This window comes from Gambusia affinis, linkage group LG05, assembly GCF_019740435.1.
Source record: "Gambusia affinis linkage group LG05, SWU_Gaff_1.0, whole genome shotgun sequence".
NCBI classification, from domain to species: domain Eukaryota; kingdom Metazoa; phylum Chordata; class Actinopteri; order Cyprinodontiformes; family Poeciliidae; genus Gambusia; species Gambusia affinis.
Window position 1 is genome coordinate 14,280,883 of NC_057872.1, and position 14,314 is coordinate 14,295,196.

Consider the following 14,314-nt stretch of genomic DNA (forward strand, 5'->3'; position numbering starts at 1 on the left):
CTAATAGAGCAATAAGTTGAAGAAAGCTTAAGCATGGTTTTGAAAAGGGTTTACAAATTAAGAGAGGGAGTGGAGGAGTTGTAATAACACATCGCCTACTTTAATATTTAAAATTTCTGCTAAACTTTTGCATTATGCCCAACGCAAGTTGAAAACATTAATATTAATATTTTTACAACATTTATTGACTGGTTATAATTCGAATATGTAGCACATACATGCTTACTTCTTGTATCAGCGACTATAACTTAGCAGTTTAGGCGTAACATGAAGCTGTTAAGCTGCAGATCATTGGCTGAAAAAAAATAGTTACTTGCCTTTAGCAGATCAGAATCAGCATCACCCTTATTGGCTAAGATTGTGTGCACAAATATGAAGTTTCAAGCTCTTACCTGTCTTCATGTCATGTCTGCCTTTATTCTATAAAGTATTCATCACAGTAGTGTTGCTGTACGTAATGCAGTGCATATATTTTTCTCTTGGACTGAAAAGCCCCGCAGGTGTCTAACAAAAATCAATGCATTCTTTCAACGAAAATATTTACCTACAGGATGCAAGATGCAATTTAAATCTGAAAAACCCACAAATTTCCTTAGTGGGGTTTGAATGCCTGGAGATACATCTCAATATTTCTCACTGAGCACTCTCTCTCAAGCTTGCTATTCTCCATTATGAGCCGTCAAGGTGCGTTTGTCTCATTACTGAACAATTGTTTAAGTTCCTGTCTAACTGAGCTCTGTTTTCATACCAAAGCCTGTTCATAATGCTTCATTTCAGCTCAGCCATGAACAGTAATCTGCTAGACTGAAAGCTTGACAGCTCAATACTGCATGTCACCTTCTATTTTTTTTTTTTTTACTTGCCTCATGAACATTTTGATATGTTGCTTCCAGGAGAATCTCAAGGGAGCTCAAAGAATCTCAGAGAGGGCAACATTAAATCAAAAGAGACATAATTAACATTATTTAACTACCTAATGTCTAAGGTTATTTTTTCCATGTGATTGTGTATGATTAAATAATCTCTTTCCAAAAAGTATCTATGTAATTTTAGTGGCTAGTGCAACTTGTTAATAATATAATAAAGTCATGCTAAATAGATGTACATTTTGGTTATTGCATGTATTTTTAAACTGGATCCAGTTGGAAATTAATTTAATGATTTCATTAACTGTACTATGCATCTGGGTGCTTTTGGTGTGGATCAAATACTACAAATGAATTCATACATCTGTAGTCTTTGAAAGATAAATGCAATGCTTTTCAGAATGTTTACATTAAAAGATGCTTTCTGTTTTGCTATTGTGAGGACATCTGTTGAAAAAACTCTTCAGATTTAATTCTGAATTAAGGCAAGACTTTATAAAATTACTTGTTCTTCTGTTGAAGTTTTTTTTAAGACTGTAGGCATATGCTTAGAAAGGTGCTAGAAAAATAAGTCCCTCCTTATTTGTTTGGCTTTGCAGCAGGTACCACGGGTTTCAAAAATAATTCACCAGTTTTCAGACCTGCTCATGATTTTGTTCATCTGTAAAAAAAAAAATTGTTCTACCTGAAGAAATGTAATCCCAGAGAATGAACATTCCAACACCATGTTTCACTCTGTATACGGTGTATTCTTAATGCCCTTAAGAATACACCGTTTATACAGCAAGAATAAACTGCTAAGTTTACCATTTTCAATTGTGTCCAAAAATTCAATACTGTTTTCATTAGAACTTAATACAATAATGCATTGTGCACAAGCATATAAGGGGGAAGGATTTTATCTGCAGGGAAGAGAACCTGGGTGCATTTTGCATTACTAATCAGACAAATGGAAATAAGTCAGTTAATATCAGCAGGTTTTCAGCTGTACTGTGTTTGGCTTTAATATTTACCACACCTTCACAACCTGTGAGCATATAAGTTATTGTTAATGCAACCTTTATCATGTTAGTACTGTAAAAGCAACATCATCAAAAGCATCAATATTTCAATTTGCAGAAATATTGATGCAAATATTTCTGCAAATATTTGCAGGAATATTTGCTAGATGGAATAATTCTGCAGAAACCTAAATGGTTTCTGCATGAATTTTTAAACTATTTGTAACATCTCTATAATTCTTCAGTTGCGCTGTTAGTCAGAAGACGGTCATAGCAAGAGTCTTCAGTCAGAAGCCTCTTCAGATTAATTATTAGACTGACTGCTCCTGGAGAGTCTTTCTTCTAATCTCAATCCATGACGGCTGTTTGAAGAGACTTAGAAAATATGAGTTACAACTTCAATGTTGGTCCATTGTTGCACAACTAGATGCAATGTAGCAGCTAGTTGTGCTACATTGAAAATGGTAGCTTGTACAAACACATAAAGTGGAGATTCAATTGCAATTTTTTATTTTTATTTATGTTATCCACTCATATTGCTAAAGCTGATAACATTTTGTTAGCGTCCTTATCAAAGATACAATCTACTTCCTGCTACCTGAAGTTGCGTTATCCTTTAGCCTCTACAAGGGAAAATGTAGGCCAGGCACCCACTCTCTTCCAGATAAATTGATTGTACTTTAAAAAAGAGTAACCTAGAAAAGCACAAATACGCTTTTACTCATTTACACTGCCCAGAAAATTTATTAGGTGTATGCATGTTAACAAAGCTGACAAATAAGCCGAACACATGGCTGTTGTCATGCTTCATCAAAGACAGACCATGTCCAGTAAACAGCAATTAGGTGAAAAAAAATGGCTTGTTAATGTCAGAGCTTAGTGGAGAATGGGCTCAAGTCATCCATCAATATAAGCAGGGTGTGGAGAATACTTCTGTGCAGGCACCACCTTTTGAGCCTCTGACCAGAGGAGGTAGAGAACATGGTGAGTATCAATATTTCCTAAGTGTACTGGTGAAGTAGCAGGACAATGTTGGTGCATATAGTTGAGAATATTTTAATAAAAATTTAGCATGCTAATTTTAACATGCTAAAATGTAATTGTTTTAGTCTACAAGTCAATGCACAAGACAAAATTAGATATTTATTACTATAGAAAAAGTTGCTGAATTGTATAATTTGTCTAATAAAATTAAATGCTCCTTCCCCACAAGATAGCATAGCCTGCGAAGAGCTCCAGAAATTGGAAGTTTTCCTGCAATATTAGGTTGCTTCTCCACTATCAGCACATTGCCGCACGCTGGCAATCTTGAGCTTGGACAAAGATATGTACTGAATGGGGGAAGAATGTGAGCAGCACCTACATGAGCATGACTGACACTGCAAAGACTTTTTTCATAGCGCTGATTGGTTGTTTCTGAATGAGAGCGATGTTATGCAAATGGCAGTAGGCCCACTGGGACGAGCCAGAGAAGCTTGATTAATCTGCCTCATATTCTACTGTCAGTACATAGTGACAGTTTTAAGATTTAGTTTTTTATATAAAAGCTACCTTTTTGTAAAAAAAAACAACAACAACAACAAAGGATTGCTTTTACCAAAATATAGCTTTTATAAAAGATAGTTTTTACAAAAAAGTGACCTTTTTGTAAAAGGTCACATTTATAAGCTAAGTTGTGGAAGCAGAATATGTTCTACAGTGTATCTGATAAAGGGATTCAGTTGCTTAATTGGCCTCATTGTATTTACTCAACTTCCATTTTGCAGAATATACAGAAGTTTCACAGTGTCGTTATGTGAGGAAGAAGCAACCCTATTTCCCTTTTCCATAGCCAAGCTACAGAAATACATGCAAAACGTAGTTTGGCAATGCCTTGCTCTCAGATAATATCTTTCTGAATCCAACCATGTTTTGTTGGCTGCATAGTGTAGAGTATGTTGTTTTAAGACTTATGTGAGCTCAAATTTCATTCCAGGCTTCCTTATGGTTCCTGGTTGTTATGAACTTTAAGGAAGGTTTTGAACATTGTCAGCTGTGAACTCCCAACATGCACAACAATATTTTGACCAATTTAGTCACATTGTTTTATTTATTTATTTATTTATTTTTTTTCAAAATAAAACCTGTGGTACTTCCTGCCGTGGGGAGGCACAACCACATATCATCACATGAAAACCACATTTTGTTTTAACCTAGAACATCTTTCTGCCACAAAAACATGTTTTTGATTATCACAAACAACTAAATGTGAGGTACTAGCAGAAACAAAGGAACTCTGTAAGGGATAAATCATTTTCACAGCCCTGTTTACAGGTGGAGAATTATTATAGTTTAAGTTGACATTCTTATAAAGACTGGAAGTTTGTAAGCTGGGTACAAATTGCTCCCACACTGAGGGACAAAGGCTGTGCTTTACTCATGTAGATGAATTGCAGCCTTTGTTTACTGTAACAGCTTATGTTTGTGCCTCTCAGTTGAGTAATGCAGTTGGGTCACAATTACTACTTCTTTTCTTGTAAATGTCTTGTGATAGTGGCTTAACTATTTTGTCGGCGGGAAAAAGCAAGTAAACCAGGTGGTAATAATGGCTTTAACCTTCATCTGATTATAATAAACAGAACGAATTTATATTTGTACTATGTTACCTGTAACTGTATAAGAGTTTTTTTTCTAATAAACTCTGTTGATGTATCTAATTCCTATATGAAGAAAAGCAACAAAATGTTGGCAGAATTACTTCTCTGAAAGCTTTCATACAACTTTGGGCTCAAAGTGAGTCACGTCTTGATGCCATGACGTTGCACACATAAAACATAAATTCAGGGGAGGATATACATTAAATATGTAGATCAATAAACTGCATAATTATAGTGTTTGTTTATCCTCATATTAGTATATTTCCTCATTACAAGGATGTTTATTCCATTTTGTGAGCCAGTAAAATTGACACTGAGTTGAAAAGCGTTAATTAGAGAGGGTGGTTTGAAATGTGAAGAGAACCCACAATGCTGAGGGAAAACAGTACTGCACAAAGACATGAGAGTAAAAGGGAAAAACCTGCTTCAGTGAGCAGATGGAAGAAGAGTGGGTGAGAGAGACAAAGTCTCTGGATGCGGAAGTGGTTGTGGTGAGCAACATGGGTGTGGCCTTTTTAACAGTTTTTTTTTTTTTTTTTACCCGCCTGTCAGAGGTCATTTTACAGGGGAAGCACTGTGGATGATGAAGCTTTGGATGCATCCCTGGAACCAAACCCCTTGCAGGATGGATACTAAGGTAAGCATAATAGTCTAGATTGAAGACTAAATATCTAAATGCTCAGGGCTGATTTTGGGTGAAGCCAAGTCAAAAGAGACTGATGGGGGTTGACAGACAAATGGATGAACAGACAAACCAAAGATTGAGGGAGAGTGCTAGATGTGACAAACAGGCAGGCGGGTCGGTCCAGGGGAAGCGAAAGACGCCTGTACAGCCCAGGGGATACAGGCCTCATCCTGACATATGCTCTGAAGTGAAATGAAGATTGGCACGACCTGCTAATCTTAGCTGTCAAAGCTCATGACGTACCCGGACGTTCACCTGCCATGCTGTCGCCGTCCCAGGGGATGAGATGCCACCAGGATCGGTCAAAGATTGAAATTTCATTTGCTGAGGGGGAGGAGATTCAAAACTGGTCTCTGGCCTGGACCTCCACCTGTTAACAGTCCTGTTTGTTTGTTTTGGTTTTTTTTACCTGTTTGACAGACAAATGTAATGGAAAGCTCTTTTTTTTATTTATTTCCAAGGCAGTATGTTGAGGGGGAGGAAGATGTCTACTCTGACTCAGGGTCTCCATTATGTTAAAAATATTTTCAACACTTCTTGTGATGCCAACTTTTAATTGGTGACAGCTTTAAAACTACGATACAGTAATTCCTACGGTGCCACAAAGTGCAACAAGGATACATGTGGGAGGGTTGTGCACACAATATGTCTCCTCTCACTCCGTTTTGACAAAGAAAAACAAGTTTCTCACAGTTTGATTTTAGAAGTAGGGATCTGTTTTCTGTCACACTGTTTGAAGAGTGTGAGTAATAACGTTCAGGGACCAAGAGAGGAAGAGGAAGGAAGCAAAAGTGGCCATGTGGTGCTGAGCTTAAAAGCCATGGCTTCCTGTATGGTGAATATTAACTGCACATCTTGTTCCAGTGTCATTGCAATCATCATTTACACAGACCTTTCATTGGGTGCTGGGCATATTCACATTATGCACACTGTCTTGCCGCTGAATGCTCAAAGTGATCAAAAGGTCAATTGAAAACAGTTTTTCTGTTTACACATGAATACGTCCTTTGTACCACCACTTTTAAAATAATAAATCTCACCTTACCTGTTTAAAATTACTCTTATGATTCTTATTTCTTGGATTATTCCTTCTAACATTCATCTTGCTTCACCTTCTTATGCCTTCTTTATGAATCATCATCTCTACAAAATGTCTGTTTCTTTCAGATTTACAAGACTGCGCTGTTATGTCTTCTGTTTGTCATGTCAGAAGGTGAGTGCGGAAATCCCCTGGGTACTAAATTTGCTTATGGTAAATTAATAAGTGAACTGGGTTTGAAATGAACTGGATTCAGTTACATGCAACAACTGTATTAAGCAACTGACTTTAAAATGTAGATTTCCATTTTGTTTAGCTTTGTATTGTTTTTGACAGTTTTGAAAATCTGAATTGTCAGTTTGTTGCCATTTGTTAAAACAATATCTATATATTTAGAGGTGTCACAATACATCTTGGTCAGGAGATGAGACATTACATTATATTGTGTTTTTGAGAACCAGACAAGATTTTATGGGGGTTTTTTTCTTGGAGAAAAAGAAAATAACTACACATTTTTTATTCTTTTCAGAAATAATGATTTTGTAAACAATTCAACCTAAAAGCTAAATCTAAGTTTAGATCCACAGGTTAACACATAATAAATTTCTGATCATAGTTTACCACCAAAGTACTCTGAACAACATTCATTTCCTCAAACCTGGACCTCACAGGCTTACTTAAATCTGTTTAATTCTATTGTACTGTTATTCTTACACATTAAATGGATTTCAGTGGCTGAACTCTGAATGTGGCTCTTCTCATCCTCTTACACTTTTTTATTGGTTTTCGAGAGAGCAAGCCAAGTCTAAATCTTTGATGGATAATTTTTTATTCAGATTTTTAATTGCAGCTACTTTTAAAGAATTAAAAAAGTGGAGTTACTTTTTTATTAAAATTGCAATTTTTTTAAACACATCAAATGACAAAATGAACACTGTGGTGAAGACATCTGTGCTGTTATTTGAGCTAAATTTAGCTCTACCTGCAAATCCACAGCTGATCCGAGCCCGTACCTGCAGTTACTCCAAAGTAACAACAGGAAAAGGTTAAAGAAACGTCACAGCATATTCTGTATTTCGATGGCCAGGGCAAGGCCATTGGATAATATTATGTTTAATACCAGGTAAAAATGATAACTAACATGTATCCTCATACCTCCCACTTGCTAAACAGTCTGAATTACTCTTCTGCCTTGGGTGTTGGGGGAGTGTGGTACCTCTTTCCTGCACAACTTTGTGTAATGAGTTCCAAAATTACAGAGCACTAGCTCCTGAGTAAAGGTCCTTTTATTTATTCCAAGGACAGTTGTGCTTTGTTCATCATATAGAAAACAATGTTGTTTAGTTTAAAGTTAATCAAAAAAGTCAAATCCCGCCTTCGTACTTCCTTATTTCAACACAACCACACACACCACTTCTCACAAATCACAAACTGTTTTAAAGCATCTACAATCAATGTAAAATATTTTAGTCCAGGTTTTACGCAGGTTTTTTTGTTTTGTTTTTTTCTGTTTGTCTCACTGTTAGGTGGTTCTATTGCCAAAATGCCTTCCTCTTTTTTGTGGTTTAACTTGATTATAGGCTCTCTTTTACTTCATCCAAAGTCAAACAGTTGATGTGCGGCCATGTGATTGCGAAGTGTCTGTATGCCCTTTCACACATGTGAAAGGTGTGTCCACAGGTGGTCTGTGGCACCTGGGGACACACCTCCCACTTCAGTATATCTCATAGCCATTAATTGGTATGGCCCGTAGGTAAATTATACAATCATGGAGTGCGCCCCACACTTTTCTGTAGACAGCCTTTCCTGTGGACAACGACTTTGCAGATGGATTTCATAAATCTCAAACCTTGTTTTTTATTCACTGTGGAATTATCCAGTTCAGATTTCAGAAAGGTACTTTGTAATTAGAGATAATCAAATGCAAACCAGATTCTTTGAAAAAGTGTGAAATTGCTATTTAATGTAGTCCATAAAAGGAGTTTCAGATGCTACCTTAGCATAGAAGCTAACAGCAAGATGTGATTTCTCATTTTTACGAGTTGGTATCTTACATAGCGGTTCTCTGTAAACAACCTACAGTGACTTGACACTGTAGGCTGGTTTAGAAGGGGAATCCATGAGGGTCTAAATTTTTTTGCACTTTCCCAACAGATGCTCTTCCTAATACTCATTTGAGACTTAGTTAAAGCCTAGACTGACTAATTGCTCAACTGGTTGTGATGACATGGGTTACAATTAGCCATTGAGAAACTTCAGGGCATCAAATATCGACATCTCTTGCTATTGCTTTACACCCATAATCTATAATCATACACTTAAAGCACTTGCAACTTTAAAATCTAAGTCACATGTTTTTGTCAGAATGCATATGTGATAAACATTTGATTTATTCTATACAATAGGATTAGCTATGTTTATTAGCCCTAGCACTGTGTTGCTTAAACAAGCCGTCATATTCCATGGACTGAGTTGCATAATTGCCTTTTATGTTGGGCTGTTTTATTCAAAATTCCTAATCTATTACTGTAAGCTCAGGCTCTGTGTGAAGGCGAATAAATAATTCAGTGAACCACATAAATGAAGCTGGTGTTACTGGTGGCAACAAAATTCCAAAAAAGCAAGGACATATGATTTTTAGTTCCTCTTGAGACCAGAATTGCAGTCAGGCCAACTTCCCTGGAGGCCTGGAGAAAATTGTTCCATATTCTAAATGGTAATCCATCATGTTCGAAGGCTGATATGTAGATCAGAAATAATTAAACTATAAATTGGGATTATATTTCAAAAAAGAGGATTAAATATTCAGAAGTGTGACAATGCTGTAAGTCTACATTCACACAGTTAGCAGGACTAAAACAGCTGCGACTGAAACTGCAAGAGAAATTTACGGCAACCGTTGAGACAATGCTCTTCAACTACTCATGATTGCATACAAACTGCTCCTTGAAAATATTCAAACACATTTTTAAATATTAAATTACACATTTAATCCAGCCAGTTTTTAAAAGTTTACGTAATTAGTCGAAATCAATGCACTGCCCCAACAAAGCAGAAGTTTTATGTAACTTAATTACTAATTGGAGGGTGCTGAGTGAGCACACAGACAATGGGCCGCTCTGTCTCGTGGTCTCTCAACAATCTGACTCTGTTGTATTTGGAGGTTGCCTCACAGCCCCATTCACTGACAGGACTGCCACTGTGACATGCTCAGTGGATCTGCAGGGCTCCCTCCACTTCATATTCTGAAGTCTGGCCTCAGCCAAGAAATACGTGACAGCATTGTTAGAGAAACTCATAAACAACACTGGGCTTTGTTCTTCCTGTGAAAGTCCACTGTTTCATCTGACTCCATTTTTTTTTTTCTGTTTGGTGATTAAAAATGCATTTATTTCTCTCCACAGTGTCGTGGGCCCAGAGTCAAACACCCTCAGATCAAACAATGTCTCCCACCAAACCTACGACTCCCACTGGTAAGACACTTCCTTCTGGCTGTCTTTATCTAGAGCACCCGCCGCAGTTTTTGATACCCCTGGTTTAAGACATACTACAATGTTTCAAAAATGATTTTCTCAAGCATGTTTGCTGACAGCAAGATGTCAATCTTTGCTGCAGCTCTCTCTGCAAGTTTAGAAAGGACTCACTGGACTCACTGGTTTCTTGTAACCATTTTCTGACTAATGACAATAAACACATCTACTGTTTGCCCTAATTGAATGGCTTTTTTTTGTGTGTTTTCATATGTTTAGGATGTATAAAGTTAAGTACAAAGTAAATAAATGCAAATATTACGTTTACTTGTGGTTGTTGTTCGGGGTGTCATTACAGTGCCTTACAAATCTCCCCCTGATATTTCTTAAAATTTTCCTTATTTTGACTCATGAGAACTAGAAATTTCAATACATTTCATTGGGATTTGATTTTACAAACCAAAGAAATCCTGGTACTTGGAACAAACAGCTCACCAACCATCCTTCTTTCCAGAGTTTCTCCTTGATGTTCTTTGTATAAACTTGATAATTTTATGCAAATTTGGCAGTTTTTTAGCGCATGTATAATGAACACTAGTACAATAGCTAAATTACAGGGGTTGGCGAAGCTTTACCTCATTCCTGGACTAAGACATGGGTAAATACTGATTCTGCTACACATTTTCAGTATGGGCACTGAGAAGGATCATAAATGGAATGTTTCATCATGTTAGAAATGTCTAACATGAATATGTGACTCTAGCATAAAATATGACATCAGTTAAACGTTTTTGACCCCAGTGTGTTGGAGCAAAGGCAAAAAAGGAAGTTGATGTGACGTGTGTATGTAAATCCTGGGCCACATTTTATGTGGCTTTATGTGGCAGACTCCTACAACATGATTTCCATAGGTATCACTACAATAGGTTATCCATGATCTTAGCCATTCATTCCTTGCCACACGTACTCCAAATTAACCTGGTATACCTACGGCATCCTACTGTTGAGTCTTGTTGTCAATGTAGCCTAAACGAATCACCATCTAGTTGAAAATATGCTACAAAAAGCATGTGTATTCTCTGTATTTCTAAATATATATTGAGGTTATAACTTAATAGAGTTCAAAAATTTATTTTCCTTAGTGAAAGCAATATGCTTCCGTGGATCACTCAGTGTACTTAGTTTTTTGAAGAATTATCTATTCTGCGTTCCATTTAACATCCTCAGTTGATTTTTCTGTGTGCCACCAGGAAACAGAACCACCATAAATGCTGAAACTGCCCCGAAAAATCTCTCAGAGAAAACCACATCTGGGCACAACACCCAGAACTCTTCAGTCAGCTCCACCGTATCTGAAAGAAGAACAACAGGTAGCATGGCGAGTGGTGGGCCATTCAAATTATTTGCAATATTTAGGACTCCTGCCTAACTTGACGTTTTTTTTGTTCCATTTTCATATTCCTTTTAGCTGTCACTCAGAAGGCAACAGAGCTTCAAACAAAGCCCACATCTGCTACAGGTATCCCTCTTCTTCAACCTCCACTTTGAACAGTTGGTGGAGCCATTGAGTTTGCCGACAAACAGAAAACCCTCTTTTTAACTGAGACCGCAACAAATTTATATAAGCAATTGCAATTTCCTTTACAAATACAGTAGCTTTTTTTTTTTTTTTTTCACAACGCTGGATTCACTCGCTGGCATAAAGAATCGCAGTAACAAATACTGAAAGGATGAAAAGCCTTCTGTATACGTTTCATGTGAAACTCATTTCACTGATATATTGAAACATTCAATCGAAAATGAAGTTAGACATGAGGACGTTTCTAGAGTCTTGCGTGAAGTAATGATGCATTGATGTTGCGAGCATGAGGGATCAACAAATCTTGGAGGAAGAAAAAATGCAGTGGTTGAAATTAGGCCAGTAAAGTATAAAAAAGATATTATAAATATTAGACTCTATGAATAATAAATAGAAATGGGAGTTGATTTTAAAAAGTCAAATGATGTAATGCTTTTTCCATTTTTTCCCCCACTTTCCACAGTGTCATCGACGAAGAAAACAATGACCAAAAGCACAACTGTCTGGGGTGACTAAATTTCCTTCCTACACTAGTTACCCATGAATGCCATGGGTATTGTAATTGTCTTAATATCCCTTGGCTTGCTGATGCTATCACAATTTCCTGCCTCCTAAGCAAAACCCACTCTGTTGCCTAAAGATTCATTCTTGCTTGTACTTTATGCAAAATGAGATATTTATGCCTTTACACTGCTTCAGTTTACCGAAGATAAGATTTACAGTATGTTACAGCAGATCTATCATGGCATTGCTAACAGTTGCTCCCCATTGATGTTCTGCTTTTTGTTGTTGTTGTTGTTGCTGTCAATGCCTACTCTTCAGCACTATAACGGACTTCACTCAATCCTAAATAGAACCTTCTTCTCTTTCCTTTTGTGTCATATAGATCCAAAGTGGGATAAACCTTTCACCTATGGTAAGGAAGCTCTTTTTTTTCTGAAAGTAATTAGTACCTGTATGAGACGGGCTTTAACATATATGTCTCTTCTGTAGATTATCAATCTCTGCGATATGCTGGCCTGGTTATTGCCAGTGTGCTCTTTGTTATGGGAATTATGATCATTGGCTGTAAGTTTGATTTTTTTTTTCTATGTAATATCCCTATTTACAGTCCAGAATCTCAATATTTTGCTTATTTCTAACTACTACAGGTGGCAAGATCTGCCGGCTGCCCAAGTGTCACAAGAAGTCATCGAAGTAAGTACTTGTACCAGCAACCTTTACTTGGAGGTAGTTAAAACTCATTTGCATCCATAAAAGTTCTTTCCAAGTGTGGTAAAATCACAAAAAGAGCAGCCACAAATTAGTCTAAGGATGTTCAAAGATAAGAGTCTTAAATAATATACGGCTTTACAACATTTACTTCAACATTTGTGACAAAAAGTGTAGAACATAAACTCATGAAATCAATCAAATCAGAATACCAACATGCAGCAGCTAACTTATTTTTACAGGTAAACTTACGTACATTATGTAACATATGTCATTATTTTGTCGTTAGCCTGTAGTTGTCAATCACTTTGTCAAGTACAGAGGGCTCCAAACCACTATATTCAGTCATTCACCCATTCATTCACACATTCATTCACACATTCACCTGCTACTGGATTGTAGTCAAGACTGTCCTGGTAAACTGTTGTTTTTAGAGAAGCATAGACTCACTGTGGATCCAGTCATGGAAGGAATGAGTCTGTGGCTTAACCAACAGACAATAAACTGTCAATGCTGGTAGGACAAGAAATTATGGTGTTCTTCATAAGTAACGGCCAACTGCAACGGCTCCGAGGTTTTAATGAATGCAAAAATCTACACCTATGTTGGAGAAAGAAATGCACCCAGTCTCCTGAACAATAACACTTAGAAGATGGCATGTTCAATTTGTAACTATGCATATGCTAAAACATCACAATGAATCACTTTAGGTTTAGTAAAAAGATGTCCAAGTTCAGAAAAAAAAATAAAAAATTCATGGGCTTAGACCTACAAAAACAAAAACAGTAAGAGAGACTAAGCTGATATGTTTATTTGGTTTGTAATGCAAATATTGAACTGTGGAAGTGGTATGATGGAAAAACACTTTTGAGGAACTATCTTTAATATCTTGGTACACCTAGTACCAACTCATAAGTAGTTCTCACATACGATTAAATAATTAATTGGTGAAATAAATTAAATGGCTAATTATTTATACACTATATTTTATTTATGTCACAAGCTTCCAATCCAGACAACAGTTCAACAGAATGCAGCAGAGAGCTCTGTGATGATTTATGCATCAAAAGGGTTCTGATTAAACTGCTCAGTGACCAAAACACAATAATTTGCCCAATGCAAATAACATTGTTTATGATATTCAATAAATGTCAATACTTGCTGCAAATGGTGCTCCAATAGGTTTTTGTTCACATAGTATTTGTCTTTATTTTTCAGATCATACCGTGTGGTCCAGGGATAAGAAGATGTGCGAACAATGGCAGCCATGGAAAGTTTCAAGAAATTACAAACCCCTTCGTACGTCAGAGAAAAACACTTCACCAACACCTGGCAACGTGTTTGTGTGCAGACTGGCAGGCTAATTGTACTGCTTGGTAACTGTGGTGGAAATTTGAATAAACAAATCTTGACTCATGCTGATAAATGGAAATGTCTATAAAATAAACTGTACTGGAAATTAAATTGGCCTGAACAAGCTCACTCTAACTTTAATTGTATCAAATTGCATAAAACAAACTAATGTAAAAAAAAAAAAAAAAAAGAAAAAAAAAGTGAATCAAGGTCATGAATAAACATATTTGTAAACTGAGGAATCTTCAATTTTTTTTCACATATGAGAATTAAAACTGAAGCTGGGCAATCCTGCAAACTCCAAAAAATAAAAAATAAATAAATAAAAAACACCAAAATGTTAAGCAAATGTGTCCAAGCCTTTTAGAGTTTGTGTGTTTGTGAGAAAAGCCCTAGAATACAGAGAATCTAATGGCAGAATAACTTTGCATCCATATGGTAACTCAGTTATACAAACAACACTAAAACACCAA

General features: G+C 36.5%; 1 protein-coding gene across 1 annotated transcript; it reads left to right on the plus strand.

Moving 5' to 3' along the window:
• The first annotated feature begins 4,849 nt into the window (after positions 1-4,849).
• Positions 4,850-13,905, plus strand: fxyd5 (FXYD domain containing ion transport regulator 5). Its single transcript, XM_044117518.1, has 11 exons — positions 4,850-4,955; positions 5,056-5,140; positions 6,356-6,401; positions 9,632-9,700; positions 10,948-11,067; positions 11,166-11,216; positions 11,740-11,784; positions 12,163-12,192; positions 12,270-12,344; positions 12,428-12,473; positions 13,707-13,905. The coding sequence occupies exons 1-11, from the start codon at positions 4,873-4,875 to the stop codon at positions 13,729-13,731; spliced, it is 675 nt and encodes a 224-aa protein (XP_043973453.1). The 5' UTR covers positions 4,850-4,872; the 3' UTR covers positions 13,732-13,905.
• The last annotated feature ends 409 nt before the right edge of the window (positions 13,906-14,314 follow it).

Coding starts and splice junctions, on each gene's coding strand:
- fxyd5 (XM_044117518.1), top strand. CDS start 4,873: ATGCTGAGGGAAAACAGTACTGCACAAAGACATGAGAGTAAAAGGGAA. Junction 4,956..5,055: donor AGCAGATGGAAGAAGAGTGG/GTGAGAGAGACA, acceptor CCCGCCTGTCAG/AGGTCATTTTACAGGGGAAG. Junction 11,785..12,162: donor CAAAAGCACAACTGTCTGGG/GTGACTAAATTT, acceptor TGTGTCATATAG/ATCCAAAGTGGGATAAACCT.